This window comes from Salminus brasiliensis, chromosome 14 (assembly GCF_030463535.1).
Source record: "Salminus brasiliensis chromosome 14, fSalBra1.hap2, whole genome shotgun sequence".
Lineage (NCBI taxonomy): Eukaryota > Metazoa > Chordata > Actinopteri > Characiformes > Bryconidae > Salminus > Salminus brasiliensis.
Genome location: NC_132891.1, coordinates 12,669,870 through 12,693,334, shown reverse-complemented (window position 1 = coordinate 12,693,334; position 23,465 = coordinate 12,669,870). Strand labels below are relative to the sequence as shown.

The 23,465-nt window shown below is 39.9% G+C and overlaps 2 protein-coding genes across 9 annotated transcripts in view; one reads left to right on the top strand and one right to left on the bottom strand.

The window, feature by feature from the left end:
• The first annotated feature begins 1,006 nt into the window (after positions 1-1,006).
• Positions 1,007-18,353, top strand: ccdc30 (coiled-coil domain containing 30). Of its 3 annotated transcripts, none has more exons than XM_072697319.1 (28): positions 1,007-1,815; positions 2,650-2,832; positions 3,034-3,154; positions 3,336-3,526; positions 5,640-5,729; positions 5,874-5,957; positions 6,517-6,670; positions 6,759-6,830; positions 7,166-7,281; positions 7,500-7,565; positions 7,705-7,775; positions 7,909-8,101; positions 8,262-8,354; positions 8,779-8,907; positions 9,047-9,184; positions 9,472-9,650; positions 10,254-10,464; positions 12,366-12,488; positions 12,722-12,892; positions 13,058-13,267; positions 13,815-13,972; positions 14,125-14,290; positions 14,460-14,578; positions 14,657-14,798; positions 14,896-15,032; positions 15,114-15,231; positions 15,357-15,421; positions 15,554-18,353. In XM_072697319.1, the coding sequence occupies exons 1-28, from the start codon at positions 1,801-1,803 to the stop codon at positions 15,762-15,764; spliced, it is 3,726 nt and encodes a 1,241-aa protein (XP_072553420.1). In that variant the 5' UTR covers positions 1,007-1,800; the 3' UTR covers positions 15,765-18,353. The 3 variants fall into 3 exon arrangements, with proteins under 3 accessions (XP_072553420.1, XP_072553419.1, XP_072553421.1); XM_072697318.1 differs by having other exon boundaries at positions 14,457-14,578; XM_072697320.1 differs by lacking the exon at positions 5,874-5,957 and having other exon boundaries at positions 14,457-14,578.
• Positions 18,354-18,843: 490 nt separating this feature from the next.
• znf362b (zinc finger protein 362b) overlaps positions 18,844-23,465 on the bottom strand; it is a 12,177-nt gene continuing 7,555 nt past the window's right edge. For all 6 annotated transcript variants that reach the window (XM_072697321.1, XM_072697322.1, XM_072697324.1 and 3 more), the window contains exons 8-9: positions 23,027-23,185; positions 18,844-22,586 (exon numbers count right to left, since the gene is read on the bottom strand). In XM_072697321.1, coding sequence (XP_072553422.1) covers positions 22,470-22,586; positions 23,027-23,185 — 276 coding nt within the window. In that variant the 3' untranslated portion in view covers positions 18,844-22,469. The remainder of the gene's footprint in view (positions 22,587-23,026; positions 23,186-23,465) is intronic.

Sequence of the window (23,465 nt, the reverse complement as noted above, 5' to 3'; positions counted from 1 at the left end):
GATAACAAATATGGGCAGAAAGTCATGAAATGTAGAAACGCACCAGGCATGCAATTTCACACAAAATGCGTACATATGCATGAAACGCGTGAATAAGCAGCAGGTGTGCAAAATCACTGGCAGCAAAGTTTGCGTACTGGCTGCTTTGCAATGTGTCATTTTGTGTGCTGAATGGAGCGCCAGCTGCTTTAAAAAGTGCCAGACACAGATGAAATTTGTCCTCTGCCTTTAACCTATTCATGCAGTAAACACACTCATACACTCTAGTGATCAAACACACGCAATGACATTGAGCACACGTGTCCGGAGCAGTGGGCAGCCATCACTGCAGCGCCCATGGGACAGAGAGTGCCTCGCTCAAGGGCCCACACCTACTGTAGTTGTTTCATTTGCATAACAAAATAAATGTAAGGAATGACTCCTTTTATTCGTCTAACAACAATGACAACAAAAAATTGACTAAGAATTAAATTCCTTCTGCATTACACACACAGCAACAGGACACGGCAAGACAACCATATTCACCCTTTGTGTTGGACACCGCCTGGGTCTCCGCCTTAAACCTATCCATACAGTGAACACACACATACACACTAGTGAGCAAACACACAGTGATAGTGAACACACATGGCCGGAACAGTGGGCAGCCATCACTAGCAGAGAGGGTGAAGGGCCTAACTCAAGGGGCCCAATGGTGGCAGCTGTTGACATAGATCCACTTCAGTGCCAGATCATATGGATTCAATGACTGTATGGTATTTTCCCTCCTCTTTTCATACTCATGCAAATGCTCTCAAATACACTTTTTGTATGTCAATTTGTTATGGTTCCCCCTGTAGAAACGACAGCGCGTATTTGCCGTTGGTATACCTAGCTAGTGACTGCGTTTTTCAGTCAGTATTGGTACAGGTGTAGATATTAAAACTGCTGCAGCTCCATCTGTTGGACATTCCTGTTGGACTCCCCCTCCAGACAGACATGATGGTTTATCCCGTTACCAAGGAGCTCGGCCCAAGCTCCTCACAAACTATGCAGTAGGCCGCCGCGAGCCGTCTTCAGTGTTTACAATCATATTCCGGAGTTTTCGTCAGAAATTAAACCATTTTTTGCTAGACTTTGCTGATTAACTGAATGTTTAGGCCGACGGCTGCGTACTTTTTCACATTTGTAAGTTACACGGTCGTACTGAACAGCTAGAAAGCTAACGGGAACTTTTGCTAGCGAACGCGTTGGCTGGAAGTGGCGAGTTGGCTAGCGCGCTAGTTGCCTCAGGCTAGTCTCTGAAATTAACGTGCGTTAGCATGAATAGCATGAAGCGGCAGTTCCTCACAGATATGAACGGACATGCTTTAGAAGTATGACTAATGTTAATGTTAGCAAATCAGCTAGCTTGCTATCTAAGTAAAGACCTTGGTTTAAGGCTGTGTTTTGTAACGGAGCGTCTCGCATTCTTGCTTGAGTCCTTAGCTAGCTAACGCACTAGTAACGTCGAGTGATACGCAGCTCAGCGGCTCAACAGTTGCTGTAGCTAAATGCATGGAAGGAGGGCTTTTGGACTGGTTTGGATCTGTGAAGGAGGTGTATGGTATGCCAAAGTGTCGCCCTTGCCGTAGTGGACTCTCCCATAAAGGAATTTGCGTGTTTGTGTGTGCGCCATAGAAGGGATGATGATTAGGAGCGTACATGGCCGGTGTGTTTTGGTAGCCAAATGTTGGAGGCCACCTGTCCAACTTTACTGTCGTCGGGACAGTGAGGTTATTTGCAAGTGATGCAAGGAGTGCTGTTCAGCTTCACTGGGCCATGGAGCAAAGAGAGGTAAGAAGTGCCTCAGTCTTGTTTGTACTTTTTTGGCACAACAGCTCAGTTCATACATTATATGGATAAAAGTGTTGGGGCTCATTGTTTGATCTGAAATCAATGGGTATTAAAAAAAGAGTTGATCCTGCTTTTGTTGGAGTAACTGTCTTGCTACTCTCCAGGGAAGGCTTTCTACTAGATTTTGGAGCATTTCTGTAAGGGTTTGATCACATTCAGCGACACAAGCGTTAGGTAGGTCAGGGTATTGGATGATCACCACCCTACCTAATCCCCAACTCATCCCAAAAATATTGAATGGAGCACCGTCATTCCAGAGAACACAGTTCTGCTGCTCCACAGATCACTGCTGGAGGGCTTTATACCCCTCTAGTCCACTCTGGCGTTAGGCATGGCGCCAATAGGTTCATGTTTATCTGTTTCAGAGAGTCCTAATCTTTTGGCAGTACTTCTTTCACATAGACTAGACAAGCTGCGTGTGTGTGTGCGCGCATTTGCACACCTGTGTCCGCAATGGGCGCAACTTAAAGTATTTGAATGCATTCATTAGACCTGTTATTCATTAGAAATATTTAGGCATACTGTCAATCATATAAGGAAGCGATAAGCTCATTTATGATTTCTATATTATATATGGAACATGCAAGCCACAACTTACTTTACTTAAATTTGTGGATTTTCTTGGTAAACCATTTCTAAACTGAGGTTCTGTCTTACTGTCTTCACGCCAAGCATTTAGTCAGTATTTTGAATAGTGTTTAAATAACAAGTCGTTTAAAAGTCCCACTATGTTCAGTGCTATTATTTATTATCTTTTATTTATGTCTTGTTAAGGAAAAAGATGAGCTGCAGGAGCTCTCTCTGCGCTTGCAGAAGGATGGCGTGCCCACTGAGGCTTCAGCAGATGAGCGACAATGTCACCTGTGGCGTCTGCTTCAGTGCAGTGAAGGCAGCCTGGTTTCTGCCACTGAGGAGCTGCAGACGCTGCGCTCACAGCAGGCCAGCGAGATGAGAGAGGTGAGACTCCAGATGGCAAGCTGAGGGAGCCTCTCTAAAGCATAGCTAATGATCGCCTCTTTCATCAACATTTTATCATGACCACACAGTCTCTCAACAAAGAGGTGTTTTTTTTACTGACTGCTAAACTTGTCTGTAATTATTATTGATATTTTTTTAATAGTGTGATGGCAAAGTCTCTGACATTACCCTTTTATTTAGGTGGAGAATTATGTGGAGCACATTCGAAACATGCTGGAGGAGCGCGAATGTCTGACAGCTGAATACGAACGGGACAATGAGCAGCTTCGCGCTGAGCTCGCACAGATGAAGCATCAGCAAGGTAAGCTTATGAAATATGATAATCTCATGATCTCATTGGTTCTAGCGAAATTATCTTGGGTACCCATCATGTTCTCAATGTGTATTCATCAGAAATTAGTCTTGTACATAAAAAACGGCTGTATCAGCCTCAAATTATGTTGTCCTAACTGCTGATAAATCATTACTTGTATGTGTTCCAGAGTGCCAGTGTAAGGAGGTGATGGAGATGTTGGACCAAGAAGGTCTAGCTGAGATAAGTCACAGCAGTGCCAGCGAGCAGGTGGCCTATCTGCTCGTGGAGAGAGTTACTCTACTGGAGAGGTTGGAGGCTGCAGAAAGGAAGCTTGATACGCAGACCCTGACGGGCAGCCTCAGAGAGGTCCATCTTCAGGTATTACTCCACTTATATATCACAGACTAGGTAATGCCAACAGGCTGTGTAAAGGCTACCATGAACATATGATGGAAAAAAATCTTGCAAAAACAGGCAACATTTAGCTCACCCATTTACAATTGAAGGGATAAAGGGTCTTGCTACTGCTGACACTGACATTCTACCCTGTGTGAATCATTGGACTGGAAGATGCTGTGCTTTTCCTGGCTGTCAGTAAGCAAAAGTTTCATTGCAGCCTTCCAAAGAATCCACCCTTCTGAAAGTAGAGGCCGGACCTTTTTTCCCCAAACTTTTGGATTTTAAAGGTTTTTAGAATAAGTGAAATTTTTTTTTAAGACAGTTCAGTCTGGACTGCTTATTAAATGTTGTGAACCACATTTCACATGAGGCCAGCCAATCATAACAGAGATTATTTACATATATTTTAGCTCTAAGCTTTTAAACATTTTAGTAGCTTTTGGTATTTTGGTATATTGAACTGCTGAGAAGACTACACACTACCCAGGGTACAATGTCATTTTCATCAGGAGTCAAAATGTATTATTTTGTAACTAGCTCTTATGTAAGCAGATATTAACATAATCAAGTGATTTGTGTTTGAAGTTGAATAACTTTTTCAATAAGCCCAGCTTTAGGAGTGCTTTCTCTGTGCACTGTGTTCTTCTGTACCTTGACGGTTCTTAACCAGGTTTTGTGTCAGTTAGAGATAGTCACACCTGCAGCCAGCATTGTCCAGGGACAGATAGGCACTCCCTACTTTTAGTTAGTTCATGCTCATTAACTTTCAGAACATACCAAAAATACAGGTTTAAACATGCAATAATCAACCTCTCTTGGATTTTGCAATCTCAAGAATTTATGTAAATTCAACCAAGCCTTCCAGTATTTGCCAGACCTCGCAAATGTGTCTTGTCACTGCATTATTTTGGCATTAAACATGTACTTCTGTTATACATGTACTTTAACAGTGGTGTACTTGTTTTACATTTAGCAGATGCTCTTATCCAGAGCGACTTACAGTAGTGCTTCACTGTTTACTCAGAATATATCCTTATCTAGGTTGTATAGGCTAGAATCCAAAAGCTACCTTAAGCTAGATGCTGCCAAATACAAATGTCAGCATGGATACCTAGATACACAATACTCAACATACACTATACTTTGCCTAAGGAAAAGATGGGATTTCTGTCTGGGTTTGAAGAAGCATGAAGGGCTCTTGGTACAGATCGGATTGGGACTGGTCCATTCTAGGCCAGTGTTATGGTTTTAAATCTGTAAAGAGAATGCAGCAGAGGAGTAACATGGCTGAACTTTGAATCATTGAAGAGACACACAAGTTGTACTGGTGTGTTCTAGATCAATTGCAAGGGCCTAATGGTACACATAGGAAGACCAACCAGAAGGGAGTTGCAGTCGTCAAGTCTTAAAATGACAAGAGACTGAACAAGCACCTGGGTAGCCTCTCTAGAGAGGAAAGGTAGAATTCTCTGGTTGTTGAAAAGGAGGAATCTGCATGACCGAGTCAGATTTGCAACATGAGTTGAGAGCGATAACTGGTCATCCATCACTACACCAAGCCTTCATGAGTTCTCGAAGGAGATGACAAGATCATGGTGAAGTCCAGTAGTTCCAGGGATGTACTTCAGCTTACTGGGGGTTAAGTTTATGGTGATGAGCTGCCATCCAAGACGCGATGTTAAGTTGCGAGCTGAAACCTGGGTTTTCAGAAGGTGGCAAAGAAAGGATGGGTTGAGTGTCATCAGCATAGCAGAACCTGTGAGAGGAAATTACTTCACCAAGACAGTGGGTGCAGAGTAAGATTTTGCATGTTATTAATAATGGTATTGTTGAACATAACCATACTATCCTCCTCATTTAAGATAAGTTGCCACCGTTGTCACAGTTTTGTCAATTGTAAATGCAATTTCGCTCATGTCTGATGGGTAACTGGGGTGCTGTGACCTAGCCTTTTAAAAATTATATTGTAACAATACTACTTAAAAATGTGCAGCTTCAGGCACTAGAGTAATATAAATATATACAAGATATGGACTGAAATCATTGGTAAAATGTACAAATTAAAAGCTTGCTGGTCATTATTTTAAATTAGGAAGAACTGGACCATATCAGGCACACTTTGGAGGAGGAGCTTAAGCAGCAAAGGGAAACCATGCGCCACGCCAAAGAGAGCATGAACAAGGTGAGATTATCTCAGGAGGTCTCCCAGGTTTGCTGGGCCAATGCAAATACATACATTGAAACTTTTGCTCATACACATGTATATTGGAGACTTTTGTTATCCTATACCCTTCATGACTTTAAAATCCCTGGTTTGTATCCCAAGGGACAGGAATCTCCAACACAGAGCCCCTGGAGGAAACTCTTTGGTGTGCGCAAGGCTACACAAAGGGCACAAAGCCTTGCTCCTGTATGTTCCTGAACCTGCCATATGTACTTTTCACCAGTTGTCATGTTGGGACTTTTCACTAGTTAAGAATAAGTAATCAGTGTACAACAGAGCAGTACTTTGCTTTCAGTGTGCTTGAGATTATCTCCTTAGAACGGATTAGACATCCTTCCCCTACCCCCATGTGCGTATCTTACTGATCAGATGGTCTCAAGTAGCAAAATACGTTTACTTCTGTATGCACAGCTTCTGGCAGCTTCTGGCAGCTTCTGGCAGCTTCTGGCATGACCATTCTAACATTGCAGGTTCCTCAAGTCTAATCATGCAAACTTTGGTTTTAAGAACATACTAATGTTAGCCACGTTTATTCTTGTGATGGGTCTCTTTTTTTGGAAGTATTGACCAGTAGTGGTGAACACATGCACTGTTCACTCTAGAGCATGTTTCCCTATTCCCTATTCAGCTTTACTCAAAATCCTCAATGTGGCACATGCATGGTAAACACAAGCATGCACACTGGCCTGAATCCTACCAGCTACACTTTTTTCAAAGATAAGATATTTCGTGTTTTCTCCTGCAGGCCCACGGTGAAGTTTTGGCTAAAGAGCGCACAGAGCGGCAAAAGCTGGAGAGGGACCTGGAGGAGGCTTCTAGCAGGCTGTCAATGGCTCATAAAGAGATTCGCAACCTGACTGATGAGCTAGATCTTGCCCGAAAGGCCAAGGCCATTTGTGGTGAGTGTAGAATCAAAATAAATGGATTAATACTGATCTAAATACCTGATTGTAGTTCTTGAACATTAAAAATTTGTATATATTTAAGGGCCTGACCTGCAGACAACAGGAGAAGAAGTGGCACGGCTGAAACAAGAAGTAGAAAATCTGAAACAGTGTGGTAAATACATTTTATACACTACTTTACTGTCTAAAACTGTCTAAAATGAGCAGGATGCTTGAACCCATTGGTCTGAAGGCCCTTTTACTCGGGTATTAATAAAAAAAGGTCTGTTATTTTTTTTTATTATTATTATTGCTGTTAATGGCTTTCTTATCTAATTTCTTAATGCTAGTTGTTGTTCTTGTAATAGTTTATATTAACAATAATATAACCAGTTATAAAACTAATATGTCAGTTGCTGTAAGTTGTATAGTTAGGGCAACTAAGGGCTGGGGCCTCAAAATATAAAAGCTGAAAAAAAAAGCTGCTTCTAAACAGTTGATGTTTGGCAGATATGGTGGAGCTACAGAAGGCCAAAGAACGCAATGAAAGACTTGACACAGAGATTCGGGTGCTGAGGGATAGAGTACGTGCTTTGGACACTGAGAGGAAGACTCTTTTGAAAGTGGTGGGTTTTATATTTGAGTACTTTGAGCTCCCCTACCTTTCAGATGTTGCTTAGAGACCACATATTCCCATATCTCACTTGTTTTCATCTTAGAAAAACAGATGTTCACACACACGCACACATTCTTTTGTCATTTCTTGCCACAAGCATGGCAGAATGCATACACTGAAGCAACAAAAATGGTCTTAATACTTAAAAACTTCCTATCTCTACTGCAGATTGAAAATTCCAAGATATGTTCCAGTCACGGAGGCGCAGAACAGTCCTCAGATCACTCTGCACAGGTGAAATAGCTATAATATAACTACAATGCGCTGACTCTAATAACATTCCCCTCTATTTTGTGCTCAGAGAACGCAGTGAAATGCTCTTCAACAGTAGCCTTGCATAAACATTGTTCCAACTAGCTGGTGTCTTTCTCAGGTTGATGGAAACGACAATCCAGAACCCTCAGATAGACCACTAAATGGTGATGAAGAGCAGCTACATAAAAGGTATAGAACATGAGTTTTAAATTTGGTTTAAAACATTGGTTGTTTTGCATAGATTGATTTTTGTCGGTTAGATAAGATGTGCAGAATGTGTATGATGTGTGCTCTGTGTATGTGGTTGTGTGTATGGGAGCAGGTGTCGAAGGGAGTCTGAGGATAAGGACTGTCGTCTGCGGGAGCTGCAGAGGAGGCTGCAGAAACAGCAGCAGGAGCACGAGGAGCTGGTAGAGAGGAACGAGGAGCTGGAGGCACTTTTGGGAGAGGTGCAGAACAAGGCAAAAGAGGAGCGAGAACTCCATGAGTGTGAGATGGAGGGCTTGCAACGAAAGGTTAGGCTTCACAGTGCTGTGAACCTGTTCCAGCTCTTCTGTCCAGATTTTTTCTCTTGTGATCTGTTCTCTTTTGTTGAAGTGTCACAAGTTTAATCTAATCCCATTGTATTTACCATCTGTTCTGATTGTAAGTTAAAACCATGGATTGCTTTCACAGATTAAAAATATGGAGATACAGCAGATCCAGGATATGAAGAGCGCTCATAAACCTGAGAAAAATGAGGATCAGATGAAAGAGTCTGTGTCTGAGGTAACCACCCTTAGTCTACTCTGAGTTCTGGTATTTGTGTGTTGTATATGATAATATACAATATATAAGATATATAGGATTTAATATAATATCCTACATAAAGGTAATATTAGACTGAATTGATGTGCCACTTAGGTTGTAAGAAAATATCGATATGTGGGATTATCATGATATTATGTTTTGCAATACTGTATCCATTTGTGTCAGACTGTCCTTCATTTTGTGTTGTGTTTAAGCCCTGGCTGCTAGATAGTAGTGTTCTACTACTTTTACCCCACTGTTCTAGGTAATGTTACCGCTAAGTTTCTGCCAATACAAAGCCCTAGTGCCAAAAGCAGTGGAAATACTTTTAATGTAGGATTCGGCTTAGTCTGGGAAACCTGCATATGTGTTGTAAGGTTTTGTAATACATTTTAACCCAAAGATAAAAGATGGTGGTATTCAAGAGAGGCTGACATTTCTTGAGAATCGTCTTGCGGAAGAGAAGGACTGGAGAAAACAGTTGGAGGTGGACTTAGCTGTAGCCCAATCTTCTCTCAAAAAAGAGAAACAGGTATAGCATTTACAGTACACATTTTGTTAACATTTGAACATTTTTAATTCTATACTGTAATTATGTGCTGGCATGTGTCATTGTCATCTAGAGCCTCTGACAATGAAGTATATTAAGACTGTGGGCCTCCCATTCTTAGATAATGCTCAGAGACCATGAGGAGCTGAAGAGATTGCGTATAGAAGTGCAGAGCTTGCAGGCTGCGTGTGCACAGGAGAAATCTCTTAACAAGAGCATCACACAAATTAAAGGAGAAAAAGGAATTTTGGAAGAAAAGGTGATAAAAATGAATGTGCATGGGGATCTAATGTGTGGCTAAATATTGTAATTTCTTGAAATGTTGTAAGTTCTTCATTTTCAATCCTGGAGGGCACTGTTTGCACGTTCTGGTGTTCAGCACTGTTTGATGATTTCTCTTATTTGTTAATTGTCAGATTTACTAAATGTGTTTCAGGAGGGAAATCCTGTGCTGGACTCTGGCCCTCCAGAACCAGAATTGAAGAACACTTAAAAATTTCAAATGCACTTAGTCAGTATGTAATTTATTTGTTTGTCAATTTGCAGGTGGCCCAGTTGGAGCGAGCTCAAACACGACTTCAGGACAGCCTGGCACAGCAGACGGAGAACAGCAGAGTGCATGGGGACCTGAGAGAGAACAGGGAGCAGGTGACGCAGCTTAAGTCTCAGGTTGAACAGCTAAGATCAGAGCAGTTTGCACTGGAGAAAGAGCACAGCACTCTGAGGTAAGGAGCTCTTTTGAATATAATAAGCCATTTTGAACTATTACCTTACAAGGATCATGTTAAAATATACAGATCAGGTCATTTTGTTGCTATGAAGGTTACCTACTACTAGGTTTGTTCTGTTTTGAATAAATCACTTGCAAAGCATAGATACGTAGCAAAACGTAAAGCCTGTACGCAAGTCACAGTTTGCAGGCCAGGAACTCATTCATCACATAGGTAAAGGTAAAGGTGCACGTATTTGTCACTGTACAGTGTACACTGTACAGCGAAATGTGTCCTCCGCATTTAACCCATCTGTGGTAGTGAACGCACACTCACACACACTAGTGAGCTAGGGGCAGTGAGTACACACACACACACAGTGGTGGGCAGCCAACTTCAGCGCCCGGGGAGCAGAGAGGTTAAAGGGCTTTGCTCAAGGGCCCAACAGTGGCAGCTTGCCAAGCCCGAGAATCGACACAACCCACAACCCTGTTATCGATAACCCGGCGCTCTAACCGCTGAGCCACCACTGCCCCATGTGTAAGATCTGGGAAAAAAAAAACTGATAAGACTGATAAGGGACTGTAATGCAGTGGAGGATTTACTTTTGTTTTTTAGGGATGAGCTCGTAGAGAAACGCAAGCAGGTTATGGAGCTGCAGACTGAGCTAAGCATCAGAGCCCATGATAGGCTGCAGACCGAAGGCCAGATGGAGCGGCTCAGTCTGGAACTGCAGCGCGTAAAGGAGCAGCTCCATGCTGCAAATCAGGAGAAAGCACTTGACCTTAATCCTAAACCTCTTGCAGAAGAGAACGAGGGACTCAGCCAGGTAAGACTCTGATGCTGTGTCTGAGGAAATTGTTCATCCCATGGGAATATATATAACACTTTTTGTAAAGCAACACTTAATTAGTTGTAAAAATAACTAAAAAGGACACAGTAAACTCTTTGTTTACCCCTTTGTTTATCCCTTTAAAATCATGTTGATGCTAATGTTCTCTGACTGTGATAGGCAGAATAGAATCTCTGTCATTGCCACCCTGGGCTGAACTGCTGCTACTGCACTGTCACTAATGTAACTTTAATGGAGCATGCTCACAAGAACTGCATCATGTTTTGTGTAATATCCTGTAATATTACTCTAGCTTGTCAGTCCACATTTTCACTTCAGGTGCTGGTTCTTTATGTCTCAGCTTGTCAACAAATGCACATATACCCATGTACCACTGGTCCACAAGCTCAAAAGCGTGATTTGTTTTTATAGCAGCGAGGCAAAAGTTAATTACACTCCTCAGCTGTAGAGAAAGCCCAAGAGCAAAAAATTATAATTTTGCATAATGCTGCTTATGAGCATGAATCATCAAAATTTACATTAGTGTATAATTGGCAATATATTAAAAGTTTGATGTGGATTGCTTTAGGACTAATGAAAGTTTAAGAAGTCATTATAACTTCAAGATATGTTCTGTTTTATAAAAAACAGGTTTAGTTATTACTAATTAGGGGCTAAATATGCTTTTCAGTTTTCAATAGTCAGTTTCAATCACCAATTCTATTTCCTGCCTACTCATAATGTTATGATTTATAAAATGTTTAAGAAAATGCTTACAAAGTCTCCATATAAAAAGTATATGGGTTGCAAGTAACTAATGTTGTGTATTCACAGCTTTTGCATTTTTCTGGCTACCAAAAAGCCAAGAGATGATCTTTAATTGTATATAATATTATGTAAATTGATGTGTTGAAAACTTGTTCAACAACTCTTTTAGCTGTAATTACTGATGACTGGTGATCTGTTTTAGAATATGGGACACATTCTGAAGTAAAAGTGACTTCTTAGGTGCTCATTAAATCTTAAGCAGGACACTATAGAAGTTACCTGAACTACCAAGAACATTTGATGAAATCTAAAATAATTATACACTAATAATATATGCACTTTGATGATTATTTTATATTAATTTCTTTTGTATTAATTTTATTTTTTGTGACATTAATTATTTAGTGATCTTGAATCATGAATTTTATAGGTCATCTACACATCAAACAAGTTCAGGTCACAATGAATACATTTTAATGCATAGTGAAAACACCATGTAGAACACTATTTAAGACTTAAGATGCCTAATATGTTCCTGAAAATGAAGTGCTATTGGAATATACAGTTAAATATTATGACCACCTGGTTAACATGCTGTTGGTCTGCTGTGTGCTGCCAGAAAAGCTCTGACACATCAAGCCAGGCATGCTACAAGGCTGAGATGTTAGCAACAGATCCTGTAAGGTGGAGTTGTAAGTGTTCGCATGCCAACTGCGGAGTGCTTTCAATAGTGGACAGGTGTTAGCATGGGCAGTCTCACTGGTCTGCAGCAACGCTGACCCATACGAAGTACAGTGTGAGGCAGCATTCCTTTTATCATCCATCATCTGCCGACTATCATTGAAGATTTCTGAAACCCATGGCACATGAGCCTTTCTGTCAGTTCAGACCAGATGGCATAGCCTTGGGTGCTTCAGTAAAAAACAACTGTCAGTGTGTCAATAAATTATGCCAATTAGGGGAAAAAGGCAAAATTGGAGATAAAAGATTTTTGCGTGGCAGTGACCGTAACTTAACACACTTAACACACTTAACACTCACATTTGGTAAATAATACTTAAAGTTTCAGTCTGTATTTGTTGTTGATCAGCTGGTGTGTAGCTTTGTACTGATATGTGTTTCTCTTCCAGGTGGTGTGTGTGAGGTCAGAGATGAGCATACTGCACTCCACCCTAGAAGAGGAGAGACAGCTGGCCAGCCAGCACCAGCTGGCCCTGCAGGCTCAGATCAGCGAGGCCCAGGCCCGGGCCAAGGTCAACCATTTTATATATACACAAACACACACCACAGATGCACATACACACAGGCAAACTGGACAATTACTTTAGAATATGACTTATGTTACAGATAGAACTATTCTAATATTATCAAAATGCTGAGAGCAAGTATTACAATTATTTAATTAAAATTATTTCATTATTTAGACTTAGCAAGCAACGTTTACTTTTTTGCGGTAAGTGCAACCACTGTGTGTGCATGTCCACAGGCACAAGACTCTGTCCTGCAGCAGAAGGGAGAGGAGAATAAGCAGCTTAAGCAAGACCTCCAAAGGACGCATCACCTTTTCACTTCAGCTGAGCGAGAGCTGCGCTATGAGAGGGAGAAAAACCTCGACCTTAAGAGACACAATGCACTTTTAGACCAGGAGAAGATGAAGGTATTTTTTAAATAAATTAATTGCATAGGTTATTCATATTAAACATGTTTAACAGTTGTCTTAAACATCTACTTAACATCAACTTTAAGGTATTGGCTTTATGTTATGTTATGTCCCTCAGCCAGCCAGTGTTTTGATTAATATTAACAGTGCTGTGCTCTTTAGCTATGTGCAGAGCTCAAGCAGGCCCAGGCTAAACTGGCTCAGTTGGATGCCAGTACCACAGGACAGGCTGCAGAACTGGAGCATCTGCATCAGAGAACCAGAGAGCTGGAGCTGGAGCTAGCCAGGAGCAGCCAGAACAAACAAACCAGTAGCAGTCTCAGGGAGGAGCTCAGTGCAGAAAGAGCCCGTGTCATCTCCGCTGATAAGAAGGTGAGTGTTGAGTGCTGGAGCCATTGTATATGCAAGCTCATCAGGCCCAGGCTGATGTTTCACAGTGAATTTAAATACCTTGCAGGAACAGGAAGGTGTCATTTTGTAAACATCTGCTGTGAAGACCATAGATATATGGTCTGTGGTATGTTTAAACAAATATTTTTTTTCTGATAATAGGGTTGGGTACAATTCCAGTTAATCCAACAGTCTTCAGCAATCAAAATGTTTTTTTTTCTGGTAATTAACTGATGATCTGTGTGAAATTATTTTGTAAGTGACAAACCAAGCTTGCCAAAATCTGGCACAGCTGCATAAGGCTTGAAATAGAACTTTAATTAAACACACTTTTACCAACTTTTAATCATTGCTTCGTAATTAAAAAGGTGTTGGTGCTAAATAATTTTCTGTATTGATGCTTAATATTTTGGCTTTTTTTAATATATATTAATTAAAAAAAAAAATTTCTTCCAAATTATTACATGATGTGGAGCTGATTGGCACTTTTATCTTATATAAACAATAACTATGTTATGCTGGTTTGGAGGTCTTGGAGCTTCAGCAGCAGTTGAAGAACACTCTGCATCAATTACGTCTGGAGGAAGCCAGAGCAGGAGAGACCAGCAAGCTGGAGAGAGACACCAGAGATATGTCTGATAACCTGTCTGCTCTTCGAGCCAAACTGCAGGAGGAACAACTCCAGAGGTGAGCTCACATTATGCATCATTACACACTTACTGCATATGAGTCACCCTCACTCAAATTGAGACTGGCTGACTAGCCATATTATAGTGAAATTGAGATGTAGAAGATGAGTTGTTATGTAAGACCAATTGTTTCTCACCCTTTGCTTATAGGAAGTTGCTGGAGCAGAGAGAGGATGAACTGCAGCAGCAGGTGCGCTCCCTGCGCATGAAGGAGGCCACTCTCAGCCGAACTAACTCAGAGCTCTCTCACCGTTCTCAGCAACTGGACACAAGGCTGGAGGTGTTGGAGAACGAGCTGAGTGCCTCCAGAGAGCAGGTTGGTATTCAGGCTTCCACTTACTGTTCTACTGGAAATAGGGGCTTAATGGTTTTTAACAGGAATCTTGACATCTTCTTGAAACTGGTTATAGTAAATCCCAGGGTGCTAGATGTGAATTATTTAAGTCACAGTTTTTATTGCCGGCTTTTGGCATCTCCCGTAGCAGAGGCACAGTCAGAAGAGCTGCCATGATCTGGAAGAGCAACTCATGTCTTCTCATCAGGAGTCTGAAAGACTGCAGGAAGAGCTGCAGCAGGCCCTCCACCAGCTCGACATTAACATCAGGTAGATACATTATAACCATTTCTATTAATCAAACTTACATTTCTATTGAGTCAAATTGACCGTGTCTGTTGAATTTAGGAGATACAATGAAAAGCAGTCTCTGCACAAAACCAAGCTGCGCAGAGCAAAGCAACTGTTCTTAAAAGCAACCACCCAGCGAGACCTGAGAATTCAGAAGCTGGAAAGTGATCTGGCCCTTGCAACGAGTCTGTCAGAGAAAGTGAGATGCCTCTGCTTTTAAACGTTAGATTTAAAATGCATAAAAAAAAACAAAAGCAAGCTTTGACTTCTAACTGCCTTTATAATGATTTGGAAAGGAAAAAGACTGGATCAGGACTGTGACAGAGGAGAATGACCAGCTCCTGCTAGAGAGGCGAGAGTTGCTGAAGAGAATGACTGAGGCTGAGGAGATGGGGAACAATGGAATGAGAACAGCTACCACCACACAGCAGAGGTATGGATGTGTCACCACACAGCAGTGCAAACCAAGAAACACAGCTGTAAATCTGTTTTATTTTACCAATGTGTCTCTTAGGGTTAAGTTCCTGGAAATGGAGAATAAGCAGCTTCAGGACAAAACCCTGAAGCTGGCCAATCAGATTGGAGTTTTGGAACGTGCACTTAGAAATCTTCAGTCAGTTTGTACTGTTGAGGTAAATGTGAATTATCGATTGCTCTTTTGTCCAGTTTTTCTTACCTTTCATACTTTTATTATTATTATTATTATTATTCATTTAGTCAAGTGATTGTGTGACTGATTTCTAAATGTCTGTCACAGGAGGTAAAGAAAATCTTTCCTTCCGGAATGCATGCAGATGGCATGCTGAGAACATCAACTCCAAGGTATACTGCAACCTTTAAAATGACATTTTTGTGGTATAAACATTGTAAATGTTATAAAGTGAATTTGCACAATTATGTGCTATAATATACAAAGTGCAAATTGCATCATTCTTTGTTTTTGAAATCTTGTAGTCCAAAGCCAGGGCTGTGTGACTCGTGGGGAATATTGGATGCCATCCGCAGGGTTAAAGTTGGGGAGCATGCCAAAAGCCTGGAGTCCTCTCTCTCCTTGCCGAACTCCCAGCCTTCTGAGATTGGCTATCTGAACGTAAGCTCTCCTATGGCCCCCAATGCCACGCTGGATCAAGAGGAGAACAACAGCACAGCCAGTGAAGATGCCTGAGGGACATGCACCATCTTCATTATTTTATTACAGAGATTGCCTGTCCTCCTCAGATTCATAGTCTCGTAGATTCAAGGCCATAAAGTGATTAAATTACTGGGTCAGACGTTTCACCAGGGCTGTGAAATTGCCTAATTTCACAGTGGAAATGGGATGAGCAATGTTAGAAGACTCGCAGAATGAACTCGCAGTAAGAAAGAAAAGGACTGACGTTTTCCCCAAAATGCTTCCTTTCCACTACAATTTAGGGCAGAGTTAATGCAGTGCTGTTGTCTTTCTTATCTCGAAATCTGATCGCTCGCCAGATCATGTAGACAAGCCTTTAAAGAGAGGTGGCCCCTTGCAGCGTAAATGGCACTGTGATTGAAATTATAGATATTTTAAGATTCTTTCTCTTTTTTAAATGTTCATTTAATGAACCATGTTTGTCCATGCTTTTTACTCAGGGCCATTACTGAGTTTATTGCCTTTGCCGGCCAAGGCCATTCGATCTGTGGTCTTCATTCTAGTCCTTGCAGACAACCAGATCAATTTTTCTTTTATTCCAGCTACCCACATACCTGAGACAGTCAAAAAATCTCATATTGCTTTTGATCTCACTCTGGTATGGTTGGTGCTGGAAAAGTTCAAAGGAATGGACTGGGATTCTGTGGGACCAAAGTGAGAACCTCCTGTAGAGCATGGAGATGAAAGGACTCCATGTAATTATTCATAGTTCCATGCCTTTTGCTGCTCTGCCCCCTACAGACTGCATAGAGTAGAGGATTGATCGAGCTGGACTGACGCAAAGGCAGAACAAAACACTTGAGGTTGTGAGACATCTGCAAGCAATATACTTCAATGGATACCAAGGCCAAAGTAGAATGTGCAGCCTTATAAAAGCTGGGGGAAAACTGAGGTACATTTGTTGTGATATAGCTGTTACATGCCATGTATGTATGTATGTATGTGTGTGTGTGTCTGTGTTTGTGTGTGTATGTGTTGTTTTTTTTCTTCTTTTTTCTTTTTTTAAAATACTGACAATCCACGAAGGGAGAAATGGTACTAAAAACAGGGATTAGAGTGAGCACTTTTATTTGGTTAGAGATTTTATTGTGAAGATGTTTACAACAGAAAAAAACATGATTGCCTTGGTGAATGAATGCCACCAGATTATAAATATAATATAATGACTAAAATGCTTTTACCAGTTAATTCACTGTATGTATGCCTAAATGTTCATGCTTTTAGGGACATGGGATTAACAATCAGAGTTTATTCAAGTCTTATTTAGGCTGTGTTCGAAACAGAAGGCAGTTGCCTCGATGGCTTACTGCAGATGCTGTCTCATAAGTCAGTACCTCTCATAAGATGGCACTTCGCAGGCAGCAAAATGTCATGAGGTTGCCAGGATGCCAACAGCTACTGTCAGCTGGTAACTAATTAAAATTATGATTTTAGACATTAAATAAGGCCAAAATTCCTCTGTTACACTGAAAATAGTCGCAGACTACTTTTTCTGAGGATCATGGGATATGCAAAGCAGCGAAGGACACATCTATGCTGCTTTCATAAATCCGCAAGATGAAGTTACCTTAGCAGGCAGCGTTTTATACAATGTTTTAATTCTGACATGACTGGTTTTGGACACAGCCTTAGTGTCATAATATCTTTGTCGTGTCCTACATTGCATACTACCATACTAAACAGTATGTCAAAAATACTGTAAGTACACTACTGTTTGAAGTGCATTAATTAGTGTAGCCTGTTTAGTATAGCCATATGTGGTTTAGGATGGAGCCAATACCATATTTCACCTTTAACAATATTTTGTAGCCCAGTGAGAGTCTCATTCTCAGACCATTACAGGACTGCTGGATGTTTTAGACCTGCATTCCCTAATATTGGTTCTTGATCTTGGCCACAAGACTAGGATAAAAAGTAGGAATTTAAAATTCCACTGGTGAGTGTTGCTTTTCACCCGCAAACCTTTTTACATTTTAGACAATTTAGGAGTGAAGTTTGCATAGATTGGGAACTAAATGGATTCAACAAATTAGGATTCCAAAAGTCATTTGGGGTATTGTATGTAAAAATGCATTCTTTCATTGATCTAAACAGCCTTACAGTGTTGTCTGACAGGTACAGAATGATATCTACTGCATTTTAAGCAGAACGATGGGTACTAGGATTTTGTGGTGTCATATTTTGTGCAAATTATCTTACACATCCTCTTGATAGTTCTCTTGATAGTTACATGGTAGACAATAGTATACAGGCGTTTTATGTATTGAACTGCACTAACCACTTGAGACTAATTTCTTAAATGAAAAGGATGTTTAAATTAAAATGCTTGTTTTAATATAAATACATTATGATTACTTGCAGTGTAAAATCAGTCACCTGCACATTTTGACAATGACGAATGGTGAAGCCATTTATGTCCTGCTGCTGATCAACTTTATTTCACTGTGTTGTCATTTTCACATATGCTATTCAAATAAGCACTATGTGAAAACAGAACCCTATGAACGATTAAACATCAGTTTATATGTAACAAATGAACCAAAATATGTATTTTCTTATTAAACAACTATTTTCATTGTACAATTCTGTGGTTTGTCAGAGACTGATACATTTGATTACATATTTCATTTGTAAAATTAAAATAGCAAAAGCACCACAAAATTCCTAAGTGTAACTTAAGCTTCGACTGACATACTTGACAATAGTATTCATAAAATAATAAGTTCCAAGAGTCTTTCTCTGTAAAACTGTGGTAATTGCTGATTATGGATTTTTAAGGACGCATGATTACACATGTTCAAATATTTGATTGTACATTGTATAGCAGGGCTTCCTTATGTTAGTCTTGCACTCCCACCATGCTTGACCTGGCTAGTTACGGAGTTAAAATGTGTGCATAGCATGGGGTCTCCAATACAGATTTTTAAAACCCCTGATGTAAAGGATAGAATATTGAAAAGATCAACAGACACCACAGCTTTTGTGATAGTTGTTACAGCATTTAGTTCATATAGCCTAGCCTGTAAAACTTTTTTTTTTTTTTAAGGAAAAGGAAAAAAAAACTGGGCACATATATAACAGTCTGAGTTTATTAAACAAGATAAAGATACAAAGTGTCCTCAACATTGATATTTTCTAAATTCATTTTGCTGTATTGTCTGTGCATATTGAGCCAAATCTTGGAGACCATAATGCAAGACAAATGAAGAAAAGAAAAGGAACAATTTCTAGACATATATAACAATGCCATACATAATATATGTTAACAGTTAATAACGATTACGGTCAGGGAATTCCATGCGGAAAAATGAAAAAAGGTTTAACAGACAGAATACTGAAAACATCAACATGGAAGAAATAAAATGAAATACACCTCTCAGTCAATGATAGTAAAATTAAGGCTTACAAATAAATGAGATAAAGGATGGATATTAAAAACAACAATCAGTACTTACAGAGAAAATTATTAATAACTGGAAATACAGATACAAAAATGAACAAAGTACAGTATCTTAACCTTTTATTTTGCACTATTAATGAATACATGGTATATTTTATAGTAAATGTACACATTTGATTTAGGGAGATTTAGCAAGTAAATAGGTTGGGTCAGCTCAACGTGTATTGTTTCCAGACAAGTGCTCAACTGGCTAATCTGGGGAATCTGGAGGTTTAAAGCCCCAGTTGTATTGTTAAAAAAAATCATAAATTAAATTGATGGCAACCTACTAAAAACATTGAAAAAGAAAAAACAACCTTTACCAGTCTGTGAAAACAAGCACCCCAAACATCTAAACTGGGGCTCTGATATGTAAACATACTTGAGTTCCATCATCTAGCTTTCTGCTAGTGACACACACTGCAAGGCTTAAACTATAATTCAATGTAGATTCAGTTACAATGAAGGAACTCCAGTCTGCCCTCTCCTTTACAATTAAGGAAAACGAGGGTGTAACAGAAAGAAACTGGAACATCAGTCATTTGCTGAGTTGTTTTTTTAATATATAAATATATATATAAGCACCAAGAAAACCGCTGAAACAGATAAGAGCAACATTGGGCTAATTGAAGGTAACACCTTGGTCACGTTTACAAATGTTTAAAAATGTGTATGAATCAGTAAACCATTGCTGTACAAATCATTATTTAGGGCAATGTATATGGGAAGTATAAGGGAACAACAACTGATGGTCCTATAAAAACAAAAGTAGAACAATTACAGTAATAACAAGTTAATAAAAATCTGGCAGTTTCTTAAATGTTCATGAATGAAACCGTATGAGCTTAACAAGTGACTGGTATGGTGTGACCGAAGACAAAACAACAATGGAAGTGAAGTAGCTGCTGTGTTGTCTGACAACATACAAAACAAATCTGACAAGCTGACAATTCAAAAGACTAGTTATACTGCACTGCATTGTTTAATGCAATAGTTAAAAAGAGTTGGTCTGGTTTCGTTAAATGTGTTCAATTGAGAGAGCTATACATATAAAGATGAATTTAAACAAATTTAAGTGTAGAACGTCATTACCAGTAAGCACCTGCACATTCATTTGCTAACAGGCTGTTTGGGCCCACCTTCAGGGGAGTTTATCCAAAATACTGGATACTAATAACTTCACACTAACTATACTGTATACTGCATCACACGAGAAAAACAAAACATACTACAATCTAAACATGGAAATCTTGAAACTCACCTCACTTATATTTGCTGCCATAACTGCACTGATTTGGATTACATCAGTGAGGCCACATGGAGCATAAGGCTAGACGCAAAGCACTAGAGAACCACAAGGTCCCTTGTTTTTACTTTCAGTGAAATTGAAAATAATAAAAAAATAAGTTGTTAACACTTTTGAGAGGGAAATTTTTCTATGTAAATTTGATCATAATATTTTAATCAAGCATACACAATAGTGTAAAGTGAGTCAGTACCGTTTTTGTCCGGGGCTTTATTAGCGCCCTTAGTCACATTTAGCTGTAAATATTTTTTTTTCCCCCCCAAAAAAATAATGTTTCCCTTTTAATACTGTCAGATGCATTTTTTATGCTACAATACTTTCTGATTCAAAGTACTTTAACAGCTAAATGACTGAAGTAGGGTTGTGGTCTCTAAAGCCACAATGAAGAAGGATCTGCAGAGCCACTTGTGTACACCACAATATTATCCCACAGTGAGCCAGACGAGAACATTTCAACACGCCATGCAAATCACCATGAGCTGTTATACAAGGTTCTGTGTAATCAGCTTTTTCTTTTTTAATAAAAGTGCCATATTTCTGCTGTCACCATACTAAAAAATGGTGTCCGAAATTTGAAAGAAAAAAGGCCCAACAGAATACAGGACACCTCACAGCTTGGCCAGGGCACGTGGTTCTGGTTATGACATTTCACACTGAACTAGCACCGCTGTTTTATTGCACTGACCAATTTAATGGACAATGGAACAATGCAATTAGTATGATCGTCAAGTGCTACAAAAGTTAGGAAAGAATGTTTTGTCATTCAAGAAAGAAAGAGGGAAAAAAAGGGGGGGGGGGGTTGACCTTATGTATGGGAGAGCAGAGGAAATCTAATCGATTTCCAGAACATTGCACAAAAAGATACACAAATACATCTGTGATGTAATTAATGCAAGCAGTTATTTTAGAGAGCGCCCAGTCAGAGGGACGCTCTTTGCACAATTTCTGTGGAGCCTTCAGAGCCTCCGAGTTCTTTTAAATTTAAATGTCTTTTGAGACAATATAAAAATAAAGGAGCTCTTACAACACAGTCTTGGCTCGCGAGATCTGCTTTCTACAATCCATGGGAGCCGGCCGTACACAATTTAACGTTTAGAATGTGGATATGATTCGGAAGAAAGCTAAAAATGTAGCGCAATGTATTGTCTGATGACGATCCTGTTCTTCTGCACATATTCAACCATGCCCACACTTTAAACTATTTCATATTCTTGGTTTCCTCCCAGGATCCACATATCTTCTGAACTGACCTACCCAAAATGTTACTCATCACGATGATGTTGCATCCGACCACTGATTCATACATTACTTTTCATTTTTATCCCATTTTCATGATTTATCTGTAAATCAAAAACGGAAAAAGCTTAAAGAAGTGGAGGAATTTATGTCCACACTAAAACTAAACACACTACCCTGTAAAACCAGATGGTGCTGTAACAAAGGGGGACAAAATGGAGACAGAAAATGACAAACAGCCATTCTACTTTCTAAAGCATAATTAGCCCCAATGCTAAGGCCTTTCTTCCCCTCTGAAAACAATTCAAACTTCTGAGCTGAAACCCCAAGACTGGAAAGTGCTTAAAGTTTATCTTTGGATGTCTCCCTAACACACCCTTGATAACAATGTGGAACAAGTAAGTAGGAAAGAGCCTTTGTTCTGTTTTTTGGGATGCATTTCTAGATTCCTGTTTAGACTGGTGACTGGTGCTGACAGACCTCGGACACCAGGTGAGGAGACTGTAGCCAGTCAAGCAGCTACATCAGTTATTACTAAATGGCTAAAATATTAAAGAATATAGCAGACACAGTGTCCTTTGAGAACTGGGGTGCTGCATATTCCTTTTCTGTCTTCTAATTTCTCAATAGAAGAGCAGCCTGGCACACAAACAACAAAACAAAAATAAAACAACCTTTTTGAAAGGAAGAGGAGGTAAAGAGAAGAGCATACGGAAGCTCAGATGAGAGAGACGCGTATGGGGATACTGGGAGATTCTGTCCTCTGCGGCGAATGGTGGCTAACGAGATGCTCAACCACTGTGTGTTTGGACATGTGCTTCATAAGGTAGGTCTCCTGTAAATGAGAACAAGAAAATGTGGTAGATTATCAAGATGTTTACAGCTGTACTAAATTAACTTGGTAATAAAGCATAGCATTATTTGATGGTTCGTGATGGTTTTAAGCATTTAAAATGTACAGAAAAGGCAAACAGCTGGATGGGGCAGGTGGGTAGAAGGTGGCAAAACTTCTATGTAAATGTATTTAGTCATTTCAGTTGCTCTTCTTTTTGCAGATCTTTGCGAAGTTACCTTTTAAGAACAGGCATGCCTTGTCTTGAACTGTAGTGTTCAAATGTGAATGTGCTATTTACAGTTTCAATGTGTTCACTGTACATTTTCAGAATTAAAATGTTTAATGGATTGAGGTTGTTTAAACTCATTATAACTATATCTGTGATGCTTAGTCCATCTCCCTTCACGAAAAGGTAAGAGGGTAGGAAGGCCAGTACTCACTGATGTGTACGCACGACCACACATACTGCAGCAATAGGCTTTAGCATTCTTCACAGCATGTGCCGACAAGTGGATCTGTAGGGAGGCCGAGTCTGTGTAGGCACGGTAGCAGTTCGGACACTTGTACGGTTTGTCTTTGTTGTGCTGCCTCTGATGGGACTAAGACACAAAAGGAAAGTTGTTACTTTGCTGAATTCCGGCACTTGAGTGAGATGAATACTAACCTGTCAAAGGTTAATGTAAGAAAAAAAAAGGTAATAAAAACACTGATAATAATCTGTGAAACATGATGGAGGTTGCATCATGGCTTGGTGTGTACTCGTTCTCAATGAATGAGAAGATATCAAACCTCTGGTGAGGTCTACTGGTTGCAGACCTCAGGCGGTCATTATTTAGCAGCTAAAGGCTAACGTTAATTATGGATTGTAGTGGTTCTAAA

Bases quoted from the DNA above. Each gene is read 5' to 3' on its own strand.
- ccdc30 (XM_072697318.1), top strand. The intron at 6,671-6,758 runs GTGAGTGTAGAA...TATATATTTAAG, and splicing joins AAAGGCCAAGGCCATTTGTG to GGCCTGACCTGCAGACAACA. The intron at 14,799-14,895 runs GTGAGATGCCTC...TGATTTGGAAAG, and splicing joins CAACGAGTCTGTCAGAGAAA to GAAAAAGACTGGATCAGGAC.